The 15,138-nt window shown below is 39.3% G+C and overlaps 1 protein-coding gene across 1 annotated transcript in view; it reads left to right on the forward strand.

Annotated features, from left to right (window-relative positions):
• The first annotated feature begins 358 nt into the window (after nt 1-358).
• The window catches only part of KNDC1 (kinase non-catalytic C-lobe domain containing 1), a 55,253-nt gene continuing 40,473 nt past the window's right edge, over nt 359-15,138 (forward strand). The window contains exons 1-3 of the mRNA XM_066323791.1: nt 359-571; nt 5,223-5,421; nt 8,667-8,725. Coding sequence (XP_066179888.1) covers nt 470-571; nt 5,223-5,421; nt 8,667-8,725 — 360 coding nt within the window. The 5' untranslated portion in view covers nt 359-469. The remainder of the gene's footprint in view (nt 572-5,222; nt 5,422-8,666; nt 8,726-15,138) is intronic.

The following is a 15,138-nucleotide window of genomic DNA, read 5'->3' on the forward strand; positions in this document are numbered from 1 at the left end:
GGGCGCGCTCCTCAGCGCGCAGGGCCGCGGCACCGCCGCGCCACGGCGGCGAGCGGGGGCCGCGGGGCACACGGCCCGGAGCGCAGCCGGCCCCCGGTGACTCCCGGTGACTCCCGGTGGCTCCCGGCGGCTCCCGGTGGCTCCCGGTGACTCCCGGGGCGGGCGGGGGCGGGCGGCGCCGCAGGAGGGCGGGAGCCGCCGCAGTGAGGCCGCGCGGGCGAGGCGGCGGCGGCCGTTGCCATGGCAGCGCTGCCCCGGGCCGGGGCCTGAGCCGAGGGGCGGGGGCGCCCCGGGCCGGGCCCGGCAGGGGACGGGAGCGGGTTAAAGCGGGCGGGCGGCGCCGCGGGGGTCGCCGCCGGGGGCAGCCCGCAGGCGGGTGTGGGGATGAGCCGCGGCGGGGGCCGAGGGCCGTGCTCCGAGCGCGCAGGGAGGCTGCGGAGGTGAAGCCTTTGCTCCCTGGCCGGGCGGGATGGAGACTCTTGGCGCTGCAGAGGACGTGTTTTATGAGGAGGAGGAGGAGGAGGTGAACTGCTACGACTTTGAGCCTCTGCCGACGCTGTTGGAGGATGAGGTGAGTGAGGCAGGTGCGGGGATGGAGCCGCCGCCCATGCGCTCACCTGTGCTGAGGCCGGGCCGGGGGCGCACCGGGCCCCGGGAGCGGCCGGGCCGCGGCCGCAGCGCCGCCCGCTCTGCGTGTGAGCCCGGCGTGTGTGCCCGGCGTGTGTGCCCGGCATGTGAGCCCGGCGTGTGTGCCCGGCGTGTGTGCCCGGCGTGTGTGCCCGGCGTGTGAGCCCGGCGTGTGTGCCCGGCGTGTGTGCTCTGCCGGCTCCTCGCTGCTCCTGCCCCGCGGTCCCGGCCGCCAGCTTGGCCTCAGCCCGTCCCCGTGCGCCTTCACACAACAGCAAAGTCATGGTCCTCGAGTGCGGGGTGTCTCGTCACTGCTGTCGTAGCCGTGGGTTAATGCTGCAGTCGGCCAGTCCGTGTCCTTGTCGCACCCGATCAAGGGAAATTTACATGGGCTGAACGGTTTCCCGAAGCTGCCAACCACTTTTTTTGTACAGGCGTATATTGCTGACCTGTGCTAAAAGGCCTTTGACACTGGGAAATGAAAACCAAAAATATCAAACTGTTAAATCTGTTTGTTCAGTTGTTATGCCAAGTAACTTGTAGCTAAACCCAGTTCTTGTCATCACATTTGTCTGGCTCTCTTATAGGTTTTGCCCTTGCTTTTTGTTGCTCTTGCTCATCTTTATATCTTTTCATGTATAGTGTTTCTTACCCCCTCGTGAATGTTGGGACAAAACGTCTGGAAATTTTTTCCTTTTTTGAGTAAAGCTTTGGTGCTTGTTCCCTGAACGAAATCTTGCAAACTTTCTAACTTGCTGTGTCAAGAATCCGTGCTGAATCAGGAGTTAAATGCAAGTTTGAAAATGCAGAATCCCTTTTAGCTTTACTAAGTCACCCAATGGCGTGGCAGTTTGGCTCTTCCACCGTCTGTAGTGTTCAGTGCTGTAGGCCCTCTCAGACTGGCTCTTGCAAAATCTCGGAGGAAGGTGGTAATGGCCTTATTTTTTAAACATTGGCTTAAATACTTAGAGTATTTTCTCAGAATGGAGAAGGCTAAGGGTCAACCTTTCTGTACAAGAAGGAACGGGCCCATTTTTCATACCTGCTCAATGTATGCTTCGATTGTGGGTCCTTACAAGTCCCATCTATTTAGTTATTACAGAAACATAGAGAGTTTCAGTATTTTTCTTGGGAGAATGAGTGTGATCTATCACCTGGTGATTAGATAAGTTAATAAAAAGAGCTGCATTGAAGAGTACTCAGAAAGCTTACTAAAGCAACCCAGGGTTTTCTTCAGATGTGATGAATGTGATGGATGGCATTTGCCACATTTTCTGTGATTCCGGAGTAGATTGTTTTGGAGTTTGTGTGAATTGTTATGGCAAAAAGGTGTCAGAAGGCTGTAAGTGCTGTTGTACTGAACTCTGAGCTGCTTAGTCATTTAGTGGAGTCTGCTCTTCTCATCGTTGTACAAAGTATGAAGAATGATGTTGGAATCTGATGCAGGTGTTTTTTGCCAATATGTGAAGCAGGATCTGCCAAAGCTGAAGAATAGAAAATGCTAAGGATGAGGGTGTGTTTCGTTTTCCTATATTTACTAGAACTTTATTAATTTCATACTCCTTAATATTTGATTTTAAAAATTTTAATAGTCTGTGGCAAATTAATTTTTTTTATCCTACTCTCTCTTAATTATATGCTGCTGAACTGTTCTGTACTTGCTGAAGAAGGTATAAGGGAAAACTGAAAACTAAAGTGAGCAGTTTAGCATGATTTACTTTTTGTAATGTTAAAACCAGGCACTTTCATATTAAAACCAGACACAAGTGTCTTTGGGTGAAAGAGACAGAAAAGAGATATCAGCATGTCTGATATTTACCACATTTGAATGAAGCAACTTCCAGTGGTCCAAAGTACTGAAGCAGTTGTTCACCAGAAGCTTCAGCTTGCCAGAACCTCCTGTGTTACAGTGTTAAAAGGATGTTTTTTTCCACAGTGATAACTTTTGGACTGTGTTGCTTTGGGGATACAAGTAGTCAAATGCAAGTCTCAGTGTTTTCAATGCTTCATTCTCTACGAAGGCCTTGCTTAGCTGTAACAGCAGCTTTAATAACTAATGTCAAGGAAGTGTGATCGTTTGGGAAACACGTGGTTTCTGTGAAGTAAGTAACTTGCTGCCTTGGAGCACTGAGAATTTAAAGGCCTGCAATATGGTGGTGATGGTATTTTGCTTTCTGTTTTTTTAATGTTAGTTTTATCTTCACCTGGCCATCCGCTGCTGATAGAAGCCATGGAACATTTATGGGACATTTTTTCTTTTTCCTTTGTCTTTCTTTTTCTCTATGACATAACTTTCTCATCCCTGGGAAGGAAGATAAATTAAGCTTATCTGATACTAGATTATTACCTTTTGTTTACTTCCCAAATAACCACAAGACAAAGATGTTTTGTAGCTTTGTGCTGTAGATATCATTGCTGATAATTATTATCTGCAGTGGAGTTCAGCCTCAAAGCTTAAGTCAAAAGTTCTATCAAGTCCTTATTGTGACTGGAATGTGATATTGAGGTTGTCTTAAAGATTGCAGGTTTAATTTTTTCATGTAAACTGTAAATTGAGCCTCTTTTGTCCATACAGAGATGAAGTATACTATGAAACTCATAGTTTTGCATCTTGATTAGTGAAGCATTCTTTTATTTCTCTGTTTTGGCAAATGTCATCATGTCACCTAGCTGGAGGATTCTAGGAGAGTTAAAAATTACTAGTCAATTGTTTTGATCATAGAGCTTCTATTTTTTTAAACTCTTTTTGCTCACGATAGAATAAGCACTGAGTCTCTTCTTTCCAAGCCTATCCTCATCCCACCACTCAGTTTGGTCGCTTTCAAAGCCTAATGTTTGTAGGTGAGTTTCTTGCCATGCTTTTGTTTGCATATACAGGAACCTCTGTGCTACTCTTCATGCTTGGGACAGCTTCCCTGTGGAGATGTGCAAAGCCTCCTTATCCACCCTCAAACTCTGATGGCAGCATTACACAGTTGTACTGAGTGCAGTACAGAGAAAACAAGATTTTGTGCCGAGATCTTTTGCTGTTCATTATTATGTAGGACTGCATTTGATGAGACCATGATCAGTGCTAGAAGGCACTGTGGTAGTGCTGCCATTAGTAAATCAATCTGTGTCTAGGCTGTGTCTATGAAAAATAAGACCATTGAAAAGAGAAGTTAAGTTTTCCAAATAGCAGCGAGTGTGCTTTATTTCCTGCCTCATATTTATTTATTAACCATTATACTTTAGACTAAAAAGCACAATACACTTTTGGACTGAGGTTTGGTTCTTATATGAAGGATATTATGAAAGGAGTGCTTAATTCTCTGAAAGACATGTTAATAAACTGTTAACCCCTTCTTTATATGGTAATCCAGATATCATTGATATTCTCCAATGCTGGAGTAGGTAAAGAAATTTATAATTATTCTCCAAGAGATTAAAGGTTTAAACCACAGCTGATTTCTGAGCTGTAAGATATATTGCATCCTCTTTTGCTGATGAATGGCGTACTTTCTTTTTTCTCTGAGCTAAGCAATGTGTATCTACATCTCCATTCAGGGCATATTTAATATCACTGTGTAATTAATAGTAATCATAGCTCTGTTACAAAGTAACTTCTGTAGGTTACCTTCAATTATTGTTACCTTATTTTTCCTCAGAGATGGATTGATGTTTTCTGGGTTTGGGGTTTTTTCCTCATTCCTTAAAGTTCATGAAAACTTTAACTTCTGTAGCTGTGAGTAATGTACTGGGTTTGTATTCCGGAAATATCCATAGAGAGGTTTTGAGACAAGCAATGTTTCTGAACATTCCTGACCAGGAAAGCCACATTAGAAACACATTTGTTTGGGACTGGACTCATAGCCTTACTGTGATAATAAGGTCAATGCAAGTTGACTACAGATTAGGACAACAACTTAGAAACTGAAGTCCCTGAGCTGTTTTGATCACAAAAATCTCTGGATGTAATGGGGAGGCCTAGGACAACCAAAGTGTTTGGTTTTAAGTATAAAAACACTTTTCCCATGGCATATTTGGCTTTTCAATGTTTGTTAAATGGTGTACATCACTAAACTTCACAACAGCATTATTCTTAAGACAGGCTAATCTAAAGAGTACTTTTTCCCAGATCACAAATGGTAGGGAGAAGTGCTGTGAAGAGAATTTTTAAGTAGTTTATATAAAGACACCTGGGAGGGCTTGAAAGGCATGGGTGAAACAAAATGTTTTCATTTAGTCTCTCTGCTTTTACCTCCAAGTGGTCTGTTTCCTTTGATGCAGTGTTTATGTAACTTACATATCTCCCATAGTACCTTTTTTTTCTTTTTTTTTTTTTTTTTTTTTTTTTTTTTTTTTTTTTTTTTTTTTTTTTTTTTTACATTGGCGTACTATGGTATCTTTGTTCAGGGTAACTGTGCTTCTTAAAACACCTCTGTGTTAAGAGCAAAGTCATGCACTTGGTGTTGCATGGAGTGTTAATCAGTGTCCTGGAAAGTCTGAGAACTTGCTGGAAACATTACTTGTAGCCAGTTGTGTCAAATGTAATCTATGATACAGAAAGTAGTGTCATGAAATCCAGGGTGATTTATTAATTCGTATCTTGGCAGGAGAATGTGTCCCTTGCTGATATTTTGTCACTGCGGGAGAGCTGTCTTACTGAGCAAGATATTTGGGCAATTTGCCTGGAGTGTTGCCATTCTTTGAAGAGCATTGCCCATTCTGCAATCTTCCAGACACTCTGCATCACTCCTGACACTTTGGCTTTTAACACCAATGGCAATGTATGCTTCATGGAACAGCTCAGTGGTGAGTATTTGTGTTTCCAGGCCGTTTGTTTTAGAACTGTGGAAACTCATAGTGAGAAACTGCAGTAAAACATTACATTCTATTCTTAAGGCTTACAGTTAAAATAAAGATAAAATAAAACTTATTTGTAATGGGGTGTGTATAAGTGCATGTGAAACTATGTGTTCAGTTTTGCAGTTGATGAACAAAGACTGTTCTGAATTTGCTTAGAAAATTCCTCCTAGTTATTTTAAGACTTATCCAGGTGATAAGTCTTCTTTATGTCCATTTTAAACACACAGATTGTGTACCTGTGTACAAGTCTCTACCTTTGTAAAGCATGTCCTTCATCTCTTACAGATCTTCTGATTTCATAGCTATGTTCTATTTCTAGAGAAGTCTGATACTCAGTGTTCTTGGTGATTTTGGCTATTAAAAAAAATGAAGCAATTATTTGCTATTAAAAAGGAAAGTTCTCTCAAATAAAGGCCTTGGGTTTTTTAAAGGTCTCTATTGAATAAAAAATCCTTATTTTTAAGTAATGATTTTCAGACTTGCCAAGTGTTGGGACTGATTGAAAAATGAATTTTAGTATGTTAAAACCAGTATGTACATTGAAGATGTTCATGTATCATAGCAGATGAACAGGGAGATGCTTGACCTTAGAAAAACTTCCTGTTTCTCAGACAAAAAAAATGGTCACTGTTCCTTTCTCATGTGATGCATCTCAAGTTGATAGGTCTTAAGCCTCTTAATTATTTTACAGAAGAAGAGTAAAGAAAACCAAACAGCTCTTACTCTATGATACTTTTAAAATTATGGTGGGTCATAACTAGGAGAATCATCCTAGTCTAGGTATGCACTAGTCAAGTTTTTGCTGTGATGTCTTTAACCGGATTTATTTTTAAATCTCTATCAGGATGAACGTTTATTCTTTTAGGAAAAATCTAGATCACAGTATTTAGAAAAAATACTAGAATAAAAATCAGGTAAGGTAACATTGCAACAAATGAAGATTTGTTGCCTCTTTAGAATTAAAGACAGTCTTTCATATAAGCAGAACATCATAAAATACAATTAATAAAGATGAAAATATATCTTCATAATTGTTGTGATATTTGTTTTTTATAAAAGTCCTTAAATAGACATGAGACAACTTTTAGTTCCATATTAATAGGGTAATGTGGAATCAATTTCCTTTATTTTAAGGAGCTGTCATACCTTGAAATTAAAAAAAGAAAAAGAAGCTGGCTCTGTATAAGCCAAGGGTATATGAAAGACTTGTTGAAGAGCATAAATCTAGTGGATGAAAAATGCCCCTCAACTAAGATCTTTGCTTGTAGCTAAGAAAGAGAAAAATCAATTTCTTCTTAAATGTTTTAATCTAATTGAATAGCTGGCAAACAATCGATCCAGGAACGCTGTATTCAAGTATTGAAACATGGGATAACAAATTCCTGTGCAAAGCAAATATATAAAGATTTAGTTCCCTGAAGTCATGTTAGTCTCTAAGGAAAAGACTTTTCATTAGTTCCCTTTAAAGAAAGGTACGTTTTCCATAGGAATGCAAAAAAGTTATGCCTATGTTCTACTTCTCATGCTCCACTGTGACTTTGGCTCTTTCTCTCAGATTTTGTTACTGTTTGGTTAAAATATAATTTGTTAGGTAGGCATTTGAGGAGGTTGTCCTTTTTGGTTCCTTGCAGGTGTTGCCTATGGATTTATTCTTCCAGAAGAAAATCATAACCTCTGGATTTGCTTTCCAGTGAGAGAAAGTGAACAGCCTGTCATATCTGCTTTAGCAGAAAGTTCTGCTTCCTGCAGGTTCTGTGGTGCTAATGTGACAAACATTCAATAGGATGTTCTGTCAATGGATCTGATACCTTCTTGTCATATATTAAACATATATTAACATATATTAAAAGAATACAGTGAGCTGTACCAGTGAGAAGTTAAATACTTGTACAGCCTTTAAAGTGTTCTGTGGAAAGAAAGAGGAAAGGTAGTGGAGAGATAAAAAGGAGTAGTAGCCTGCAGGTGGGGGAGAAGGGAGAACAAAACATGTCTGTTAGCTCCCCTCCCCTTCTGCCTCCTCTGCCCACCCTCAAAATCAGAAAAAAATGCAGCGGTGGGTAAGGAATGCAAAATTAGTTGCATAGCCCTCTTTTTCAGTGAGAAGGTACGTTTGGGAATGTCCTAAGGAGCTGTAGATCTGTTACTGGCATCTGGCAAGTCAGCCATGCCATGTAGCTGCCATGTATGAATATGTAAAAAAAAGTCCTTTGTAGCGGTCTCTGCTATATAACTGGGCTTAATAAAAGCTTGCATCTCACTTGTAAAGAACAAAAGTTCTATTAAAGCTAAAGTGATGATGACTATCCTGTGCTTCTGAACATACTATTTTTTTCTTGTTGAGAAGGGAAGTACATTTTTTGCATGTAAATCATCTCAATCATCCTGACTTCCCAGAAGGATAGATTAGGTAAGTTGGATAGATGCAGAGTAGATTTTTCAGTTGTGCTCGTTTGATTCCTTGATGTTCTTTGCTGGGTTCGTGTGACATTAGTGCAGTGTGATACTATGTACCTGCTTGGATTCAGAAACAACATCAGTCTCTCCTAAGATGTTCTTTTCTGCTTTTCACCTCCTCACTCAGAATTGGCTGCTGCAGTAGCTCAGTTCTCTGTTCAGCAGCACATGTGTGGGGAATTTACTTCCTCTACTCTTTTATCAAAAGTAAAACAAACTAAGCAGAAAGGTTGGAGTTCTAAGCTGGCCTGTAGATGAAGAAGCAATTAGCTATTCAGACTGGCTTTGGTGCTTGAACTGTTATCACCCAGTTCTGTAGTGGAAAATAGTGAGTGGAAGTGTCCAATTAATCAAATCAAACCTCTAAGCCACAGCTGAGCCACACCAGCTTGGGTGATAACTGGGTCCAAATGTAAATGCCTGAAGGAAAGAAGTGGTTAGACATGTTAAATGTATTTCTTTGTGGGTCTTTAATCTGTTTTGTTTCTTGGTAGGGAAGTCGTGATACCTTCTTGGAGAAAGTTTGAAATCAGCACTTTATTTTACTTCCAGCACTATAAACATGGATAATAAGTTCTTTGTACACCGGATTGGAGTGAACCAAAATACTGCTATACAAAGTTTCTTTTGTATCAGATAGTAGCTTATGAGTAAATTTGTATAATCAAGTTGGTTTGTGGTTTTTTTAAACAAGGCTACTAATTTCTAATCTGGCATGTTTCCTTTTGTTTTCGAAGATGATCCAGAAGGTGCCTTTGTTCCACCAGAATTTGATATCACCGGTAACACTTTTGAGGCAAGTTCATAAATTTATCTGTAAAATAGAGGGGGAGGTTAATAGTTTTAGTACCTCTGGCAATACCAAATGCTCAGCATTCTCAGTATATCATTTTAGAAGTTCTAAAGATTGTGAGTAGCAAATAGTGCTGTTCAGATATGTTTTGTGAAAATAAAAAGTAAACTTAAAGTGCCATAATAATTTTCAGCATAAACATTTGTTTGCTGTTAAAATATGAGAATCTATTTTGACTGAATAATGTGTTGTGCTAAACCACAGCTGGCCTGTATTATGTTCACTGGTACCCTTCACTGGTTACATTGGCTTGTTTGGGGACTAGCCATGAACTTTTATGACTAAATATAAAATTTGTTTGCTATCCTCTTCAATAAAATAATTCAGGGAAGGGTAATCAGCAATTTTATCTTTGATTTAATGAAGAAACAGATTACTATCTGTTGCTTTTCAATACACAAATGCTCTACATTGTTAAATTAAATTAAATTTAAATTGTTTATACTAATTCATTAGCCTCCCAAGTCAACCATCTCATTGCATGCTACAGGAGCACTTGCTTGCTTAATATCCTTTTTCTTAAAACAGTTTTTTTTTTCTGGCATGTATTCTTAGATAATTCAAATGCTTTAATTGGCAACACATTTAATTCAAGGTATATTAAAAAATCTGGCTCTTTATAGTTTGATACAAATATCTTTTGCTTTTCAGAATTATATCCTCCATAGTTATGTTTATAGTTCCCTGTGTTTCTTGATGGAGGGGAGGTGGGGAGGAGGAGAAGTGAACCTTGGAAGTGTGAAATACCACATTTTGAATGAGAATGATGTGGCAGGAAGGATGGTAGAATAGAATATGCAATAGTGCAGTCTTTGAAGGTTAAAGAGGCAAAATTTCTGTTGTCGCTATCCTTTATTAATGTATCTACACAAGTCAGCAGAGCTCTAGTGATTTTGTGCTCACTCTCCATGGTGGTTTGTGGGGAGTCTTTGTGGACAAGGATTGTTAGGAGGTGTCCTGCATTGCCTGTAAACTTGACAGCTGTAGAAGCCTTTATGCTCAGATGTGACTGACCCGAAGGCGACTGGGTTTTAGCTCTTTCTTTTAGTTGTGCATCTGAAGCTGGACTTAAGATTTTACATAAATGTGTTCTTCATCCCTTAACAAGCTTCCAAGACTTGGCACAGAAATGCTTACAAGATTTGCAGAATTATTTTCTCTTTTGGCCAACTGATGTCCTCCAACCCTTTTTCCTTGTCTATAAGTCAAGATCTGCACAAAGTAAATAGATACGCTGAAAGAGGTTCAAAGACCAAGGAGTTGGAACAAGGTGAAATAGGAATTTGTAAAGACTGTGGTAATACTAAGTGACCTGAAATTTTAGTTCCGTCTGATAGACAAAGCCATTGTATTCCTTCTGGATAAAACACGTGTGTACAGATTTGTTGTTTAACTCTTCTCTCTCAGCAGCATGTACTGGCCTGTTAAGCACTAGTGAATCCCAGTAACAAGCACAGTACAATCAATTAAACAGTTAGTGAAAGCTGTTGGAGTCAGGAGTAGCTCTGAACATTGACCCTTTTACCTCTTTCTGTAACGGTCACTGAAGATACATGAGGGTACACATTTGTGTGGAAGGAAGTCGACGTGCTCTCCCTTGTCTCTCGTGATGTGGGCTGGGTGCACTGATTTCTGTATGTTGCTATTTCTTCATCTAGAAAGTTGGGAAGCCCTCCAAATCAGGGAGAGCACCATGACAGTGTCCTGTTGCCTTAGCTGTTTTTCACTGATCACCCTAGAGCAATACACAAGACTGAAAAGCAAGGGCTTTCCCCTGCATTAAGGCAGAAATGTATGGTTTTACTCTGGAATTTGTGTGCATTTGGTCAGACATCTATGGGATTCAGACTATTTGTGGCACTTTCAAAGCTTTACCTCTTACTATGTGTAGACTTTGGTTGAGTTTTTAAAGTGCTTTTGTACTAGACTAACTTCTGCCAAGGATTCTGCGCTGATCTCTGCTCATTTTTACTTTTGCAGTTTCCAAGACCTGGAGTGGGTTAATGCTTATGTACTTGTTTCAAGGGTTTGTAATATTTCCAAGTTGTCCATTTCCTTCTTGGTGTTAATACTTCAAGTTCTTCTTTTTCCAAAAGTATTGAGACTTTTGCCTATCCTCTTACCTCTATAGTAACCTATCGTAACTTTTTGTAAATACTTTGCAATAGGCAGTCATAGTGCTTTATATACAACTCCTGGCCTCTTGTGCTTTCTCAGTATTATACAGTTCTTTGATTACAATAGGCTGCCCTTTTTATAGGGGTGTCAAGTCTCTTGTATTACTGCTTACTCCTTCCTTGGTGATGACCTGACTTGGTTCTTCTTTGTTGGAGTGTTTTTGAAGCTGCTTGGTCTGCTTTGTTTAGAACAATGGCAAGTAATATTTGTATTGAAACTGTCTGATTTTATTATAAAGAGAAAAAATTAGTTTTGAGACTACTAATTGTGTTCAGGATGATCTTTGATAGCTGTTAATCCAGTGTCAAAGCTCGGCTGATTTAAAATAGTTATGTCAGCCAGAGGTTTTTCTTGATTTGAGCGTGTCACTTCTAAAATGGATGCACACAGTGAGGTTTGTATGGCTACTGGATGACTTTTTCCTCTTTTAACTCTTTTTAAAAAATCCTTCAATTAAAGCTACAGTTATTTCAACAAGAGATGTTTTGTTTCCTGCTTGGTGAATTACTGATCCAGACCTCTAATGGTATTGTGACTCCAGCCTAATTAGTTGCTAAACTTAGCTGGCACTCATGAACACACAAGGGTAATAGACACAGGAAACAAATTGAAACGCGTTGCTGTCCTGGTGTCTGAAACAACACTATTAAAGATGTCAGTTTCTAGTTAGAATTTCAAAGAGCAAGAGATCTAGAGCTTTGTCCAAATGACAGTGCACAAGACTGAATAGTAATTGATTTCATGTGGTTGGTTTTAGACTTGTGCCTTCTTTCTTGATCTGCTCTCCATTTGTTAAGTAGGAATAACAGCAGCAGCTTCAGTTACTGTTGAGAGCTGGAAGGTGGAACCAACCCTTCAGTTTCACTATCCAGGTGTAAAGTAGACTTTAGAGAGAAACATGGTTAAGAAGGAATTAGCTGTGAAAAGGCCTTGTGGTACTGACAGTGAAGTGTAGCTGAACGTTCCATGGTGAGTTTAGTGCTGCCACAGTTCCATCCTGTGGGCTTGGAGGAAGGATTGCAGTTTCTGAGCACCTGAAGAGACCTTGAAGTCACAGTGCTTGGAGTGGCATTGGGTAGGCCAGAATTGCAATGATGGTCTAAGCTGGAAGTTGTGCCTGAATTTGCTATTGCAAGTACTGACCATGTCTTTGTTCTCACTGAATCTTGAGCTAGAAGTCAGTTAGAGACATCTGGACTATGAAGACTAGCATCTTAATTTTATAATTTTCTACTCATCAGATTGTAGAGAACAGTAAAGAATGTGAATTTTTCTATTCTTGAAAGACAGCAAGAGACTGAGATGCAAAAATATTTATTTGAGGATTCTTTTAAAATTTGCTCTGATTTTGCCTTCTGAATAGGAAGAACTTTAGCCTTTTTCCTGATGAAAATTGTTCATAGTTCATTTTCTTGCCCTGAGCAGTACAGTGTTAGACTTGTGAAATTTGACCAATGTGAGGCTCAACACGAATAGTTAAATATTGTTGAGTTCATTAATAGCCTTACTTCTATCACTACAATACAAGATTGCCTCAGGTTAAAAACATTAGCTGTCTCAAACCAGTTTCAAATAGCTATTTGTCTGCATCACAAAACTGCCATTGAGTCTCACACAGAGGTTCATTGATGTGGAACACCACATTTCTAAGATATGAGCTCTCAGTGAGATGAAGGACCCATGTCCACCATGTGTGAACTTGCATTTATAATCTTTTAATAATGTGGCTATTCAGTTTTGCTTGTTCTAGTGAACCTTTGTAATAGAAATCAGTGAATTTTCACTCTTGTCTATTTTTTTTAATCTAAAGGAGATTGGATAATACTTCTGTTAATGACTTACTTCATTATTTAGAGAAGATAAGATGCAGTAGTTCAGAAGCCTAAGTATACAGCAGGATTGAAACCTTCAGAAATTAAAAGAACTGGAAGAGTGATACAGAGTTAAAGACTACCTTGAAAAGAAGGAGGAAGTATGGGTCAGTGAAGGGGAGGAAAGTGAAGTTCGCACTATCTCTTTTTCTCATCCAGAACTTGTTCTTGCTTTAGTCTATCAGGACAGAAGTGGGGTATGCTGATCTCTCACCTGTGAGAGAATCACAGCTGGAAAAGGCTGAATGCCATCACTGTCTTTGTTAGAATGTCATGACTGTCAACTTGCAGTTCTCAGTGGAGTGTAGTGGATTTATATTATATAAAAAAAGTCGAAGTATTTCAGCAGCTTAAAAATAAACAAATGTACATGAAGTGGTAGGACTGCTGGAAATAGAAAAGATACAAAATAAAATGTTATTGTATTGTTTTTGAATACTAAATTATTAAGATTCATATAGCTTATTCCTATGAAATGTGACAAGGCAGTTGGAGTGATAAATGCAATATACGTACAAATATTTTATGTGTATAAATGCATGGGTTGAAGTGTCAAATGAAACATTGTGTTCTGCAGAATTGATAAAGAAAGGTTCTGGGTGGGGGGTGTGTGTGTATATATATGTCTATGTCAGGCCTGCTGAAGAAAACTGAGCAGACAGTTTCATCCTGCAGTATTTCTCAATAGCTGATCATTACTAACCTAGTGCTTATGTCTCAGCTGTTGGTCCTTCTCTAAATGTGAATGCCTTCATCTTTCTCCCAAATCCAAACAGCAGACAGTATAAAGAAAGTCTTTTCTTTGTAACTTTGCTAGTCTTTTAAAGCAGTAGCTTTGAATACTGTGAGATTATCTCTATTGTTCCATTCTTTCTTTAGCTCTCAGTGCAGGATGAAAAAAGAGAACTTTCATATGTTCTCCTAGAGGGGTTTTTGGTTTTGTGTTTATCTCACGGGGGAAGCAAGTCTTTTGAAACACCTAGTGCCTTTTTTTCTTTAGTTCTATTTCCTTTAGTTTCATGTAGCCTCCTCTTGAGACTAATTCTATCTAACAGCAGCAAGGCTTGTCATCAGCACATGGTAACTTATCTCCTCCTGTAATCTAAACCATTCCATCTTCTGAGCATTATTTAAAGCTGTCTTTTCCTGCAGTGGCAAAAATAAATTACTTTCATTTGGTTACCTCTGCCTCTGCTGTGCTATAGAAGAGAAAATGGAATCTTCCTGTTCTTGCTTTTACGTCACTGTCCCAGTTGAGGTTCCTTTCAGGAACTTAGGACTGAGCAAACACCCTTTAGTTGCTTTACACAAAGTTAACAAAAGGGAGAATGAGTCCAATGGAATTTTTTTACATCAGTTTTGTGGTGCTTTTTTTTTCTTTTAATGCCTAGACTATCTTAAAATTTATAATTGGGTTACCTCAAAAACCTACATCTTGTTGCTTAGTCCTGAAGTTGGGCTTGCAAAGTTGTCATATTGGTGTTTGCTAGCAGACATTTTGAGCATATTGCCAGTATTTCTACAGTTTTGCCCCTAAATCTGAAACGACTTTTCAGGGTGGCTTATTTTTGTTGGAAATAGTCTGTCTTCTAGGCAGAAAAATGTTGTTAGAAGAAAAATAACTGTGCAGGTAACTTGGTCAATGAAAACATAGAATTTTAGGTTTCTTCCTTGTTTGGCTAAAATATTCCTATAAGAAAGCATTATTAAAGTTAAGAGATATGATTTTTTTCTCTAAGATTTATGAGTATTATTACTTGATGTACAAAAAAATTAAATTATCTTATTTAAGAATTTTTGTTTGGAAAAGTGAAGAGAGGACGTCATGTTTGGTCTTAAAACAGGTGGTTTTTGTAGTTGAAACTTACTTTTTTTTTGAAGCCTGAAGGGTTGTGTTAGATATATTTGTGGGTAGTCTCCATCATGGACAAAAAACTATGGAAAAGAGATTTTTTTTTTCTTGTTATACATGCACAGTGTCATAAATCTCTGGGGTTCTTAATGCTAAAGATGCACAAGTGTTTTGGGTCAGTTGTTTGTCTCCAGCCTCTTCCATGTAAACTATTCTCATTAGTGCTGATACTTTCTCAGCAATGCTTGAAGTTGTCTTCTTTATGCCTCATATTATTATCTGTCAGTTTCTGGTGCTGCCCGTTCAAACTGATTTCTTTGATGGATCCATCATTATACTGGTCTTACTTGCAGAACTTAATTTTGTCTGGTCCTTTCCACTTATTTTCATCATTTATTCTTTAGAATGGTTAACAATGCTGTTGAAATGTAAGCTTTAACCCTTAAAGGCAATGT

This window comes from Sylvia atricapilla, chromosome 8, assembly GCF_009819655.1.
Source record: "Sylvia atricapilla isolate bSylAtr1 chromosome 8, bSylAtr1.pri, whole genome shotgun sequence".
In the NCBI taxonomy this organism is placed as follows: Eukaryota; Metazoa; Chordata; class Aves; order Passeriformes; family Sylviidae; genus Sylvia; species Sylvia atricapilla.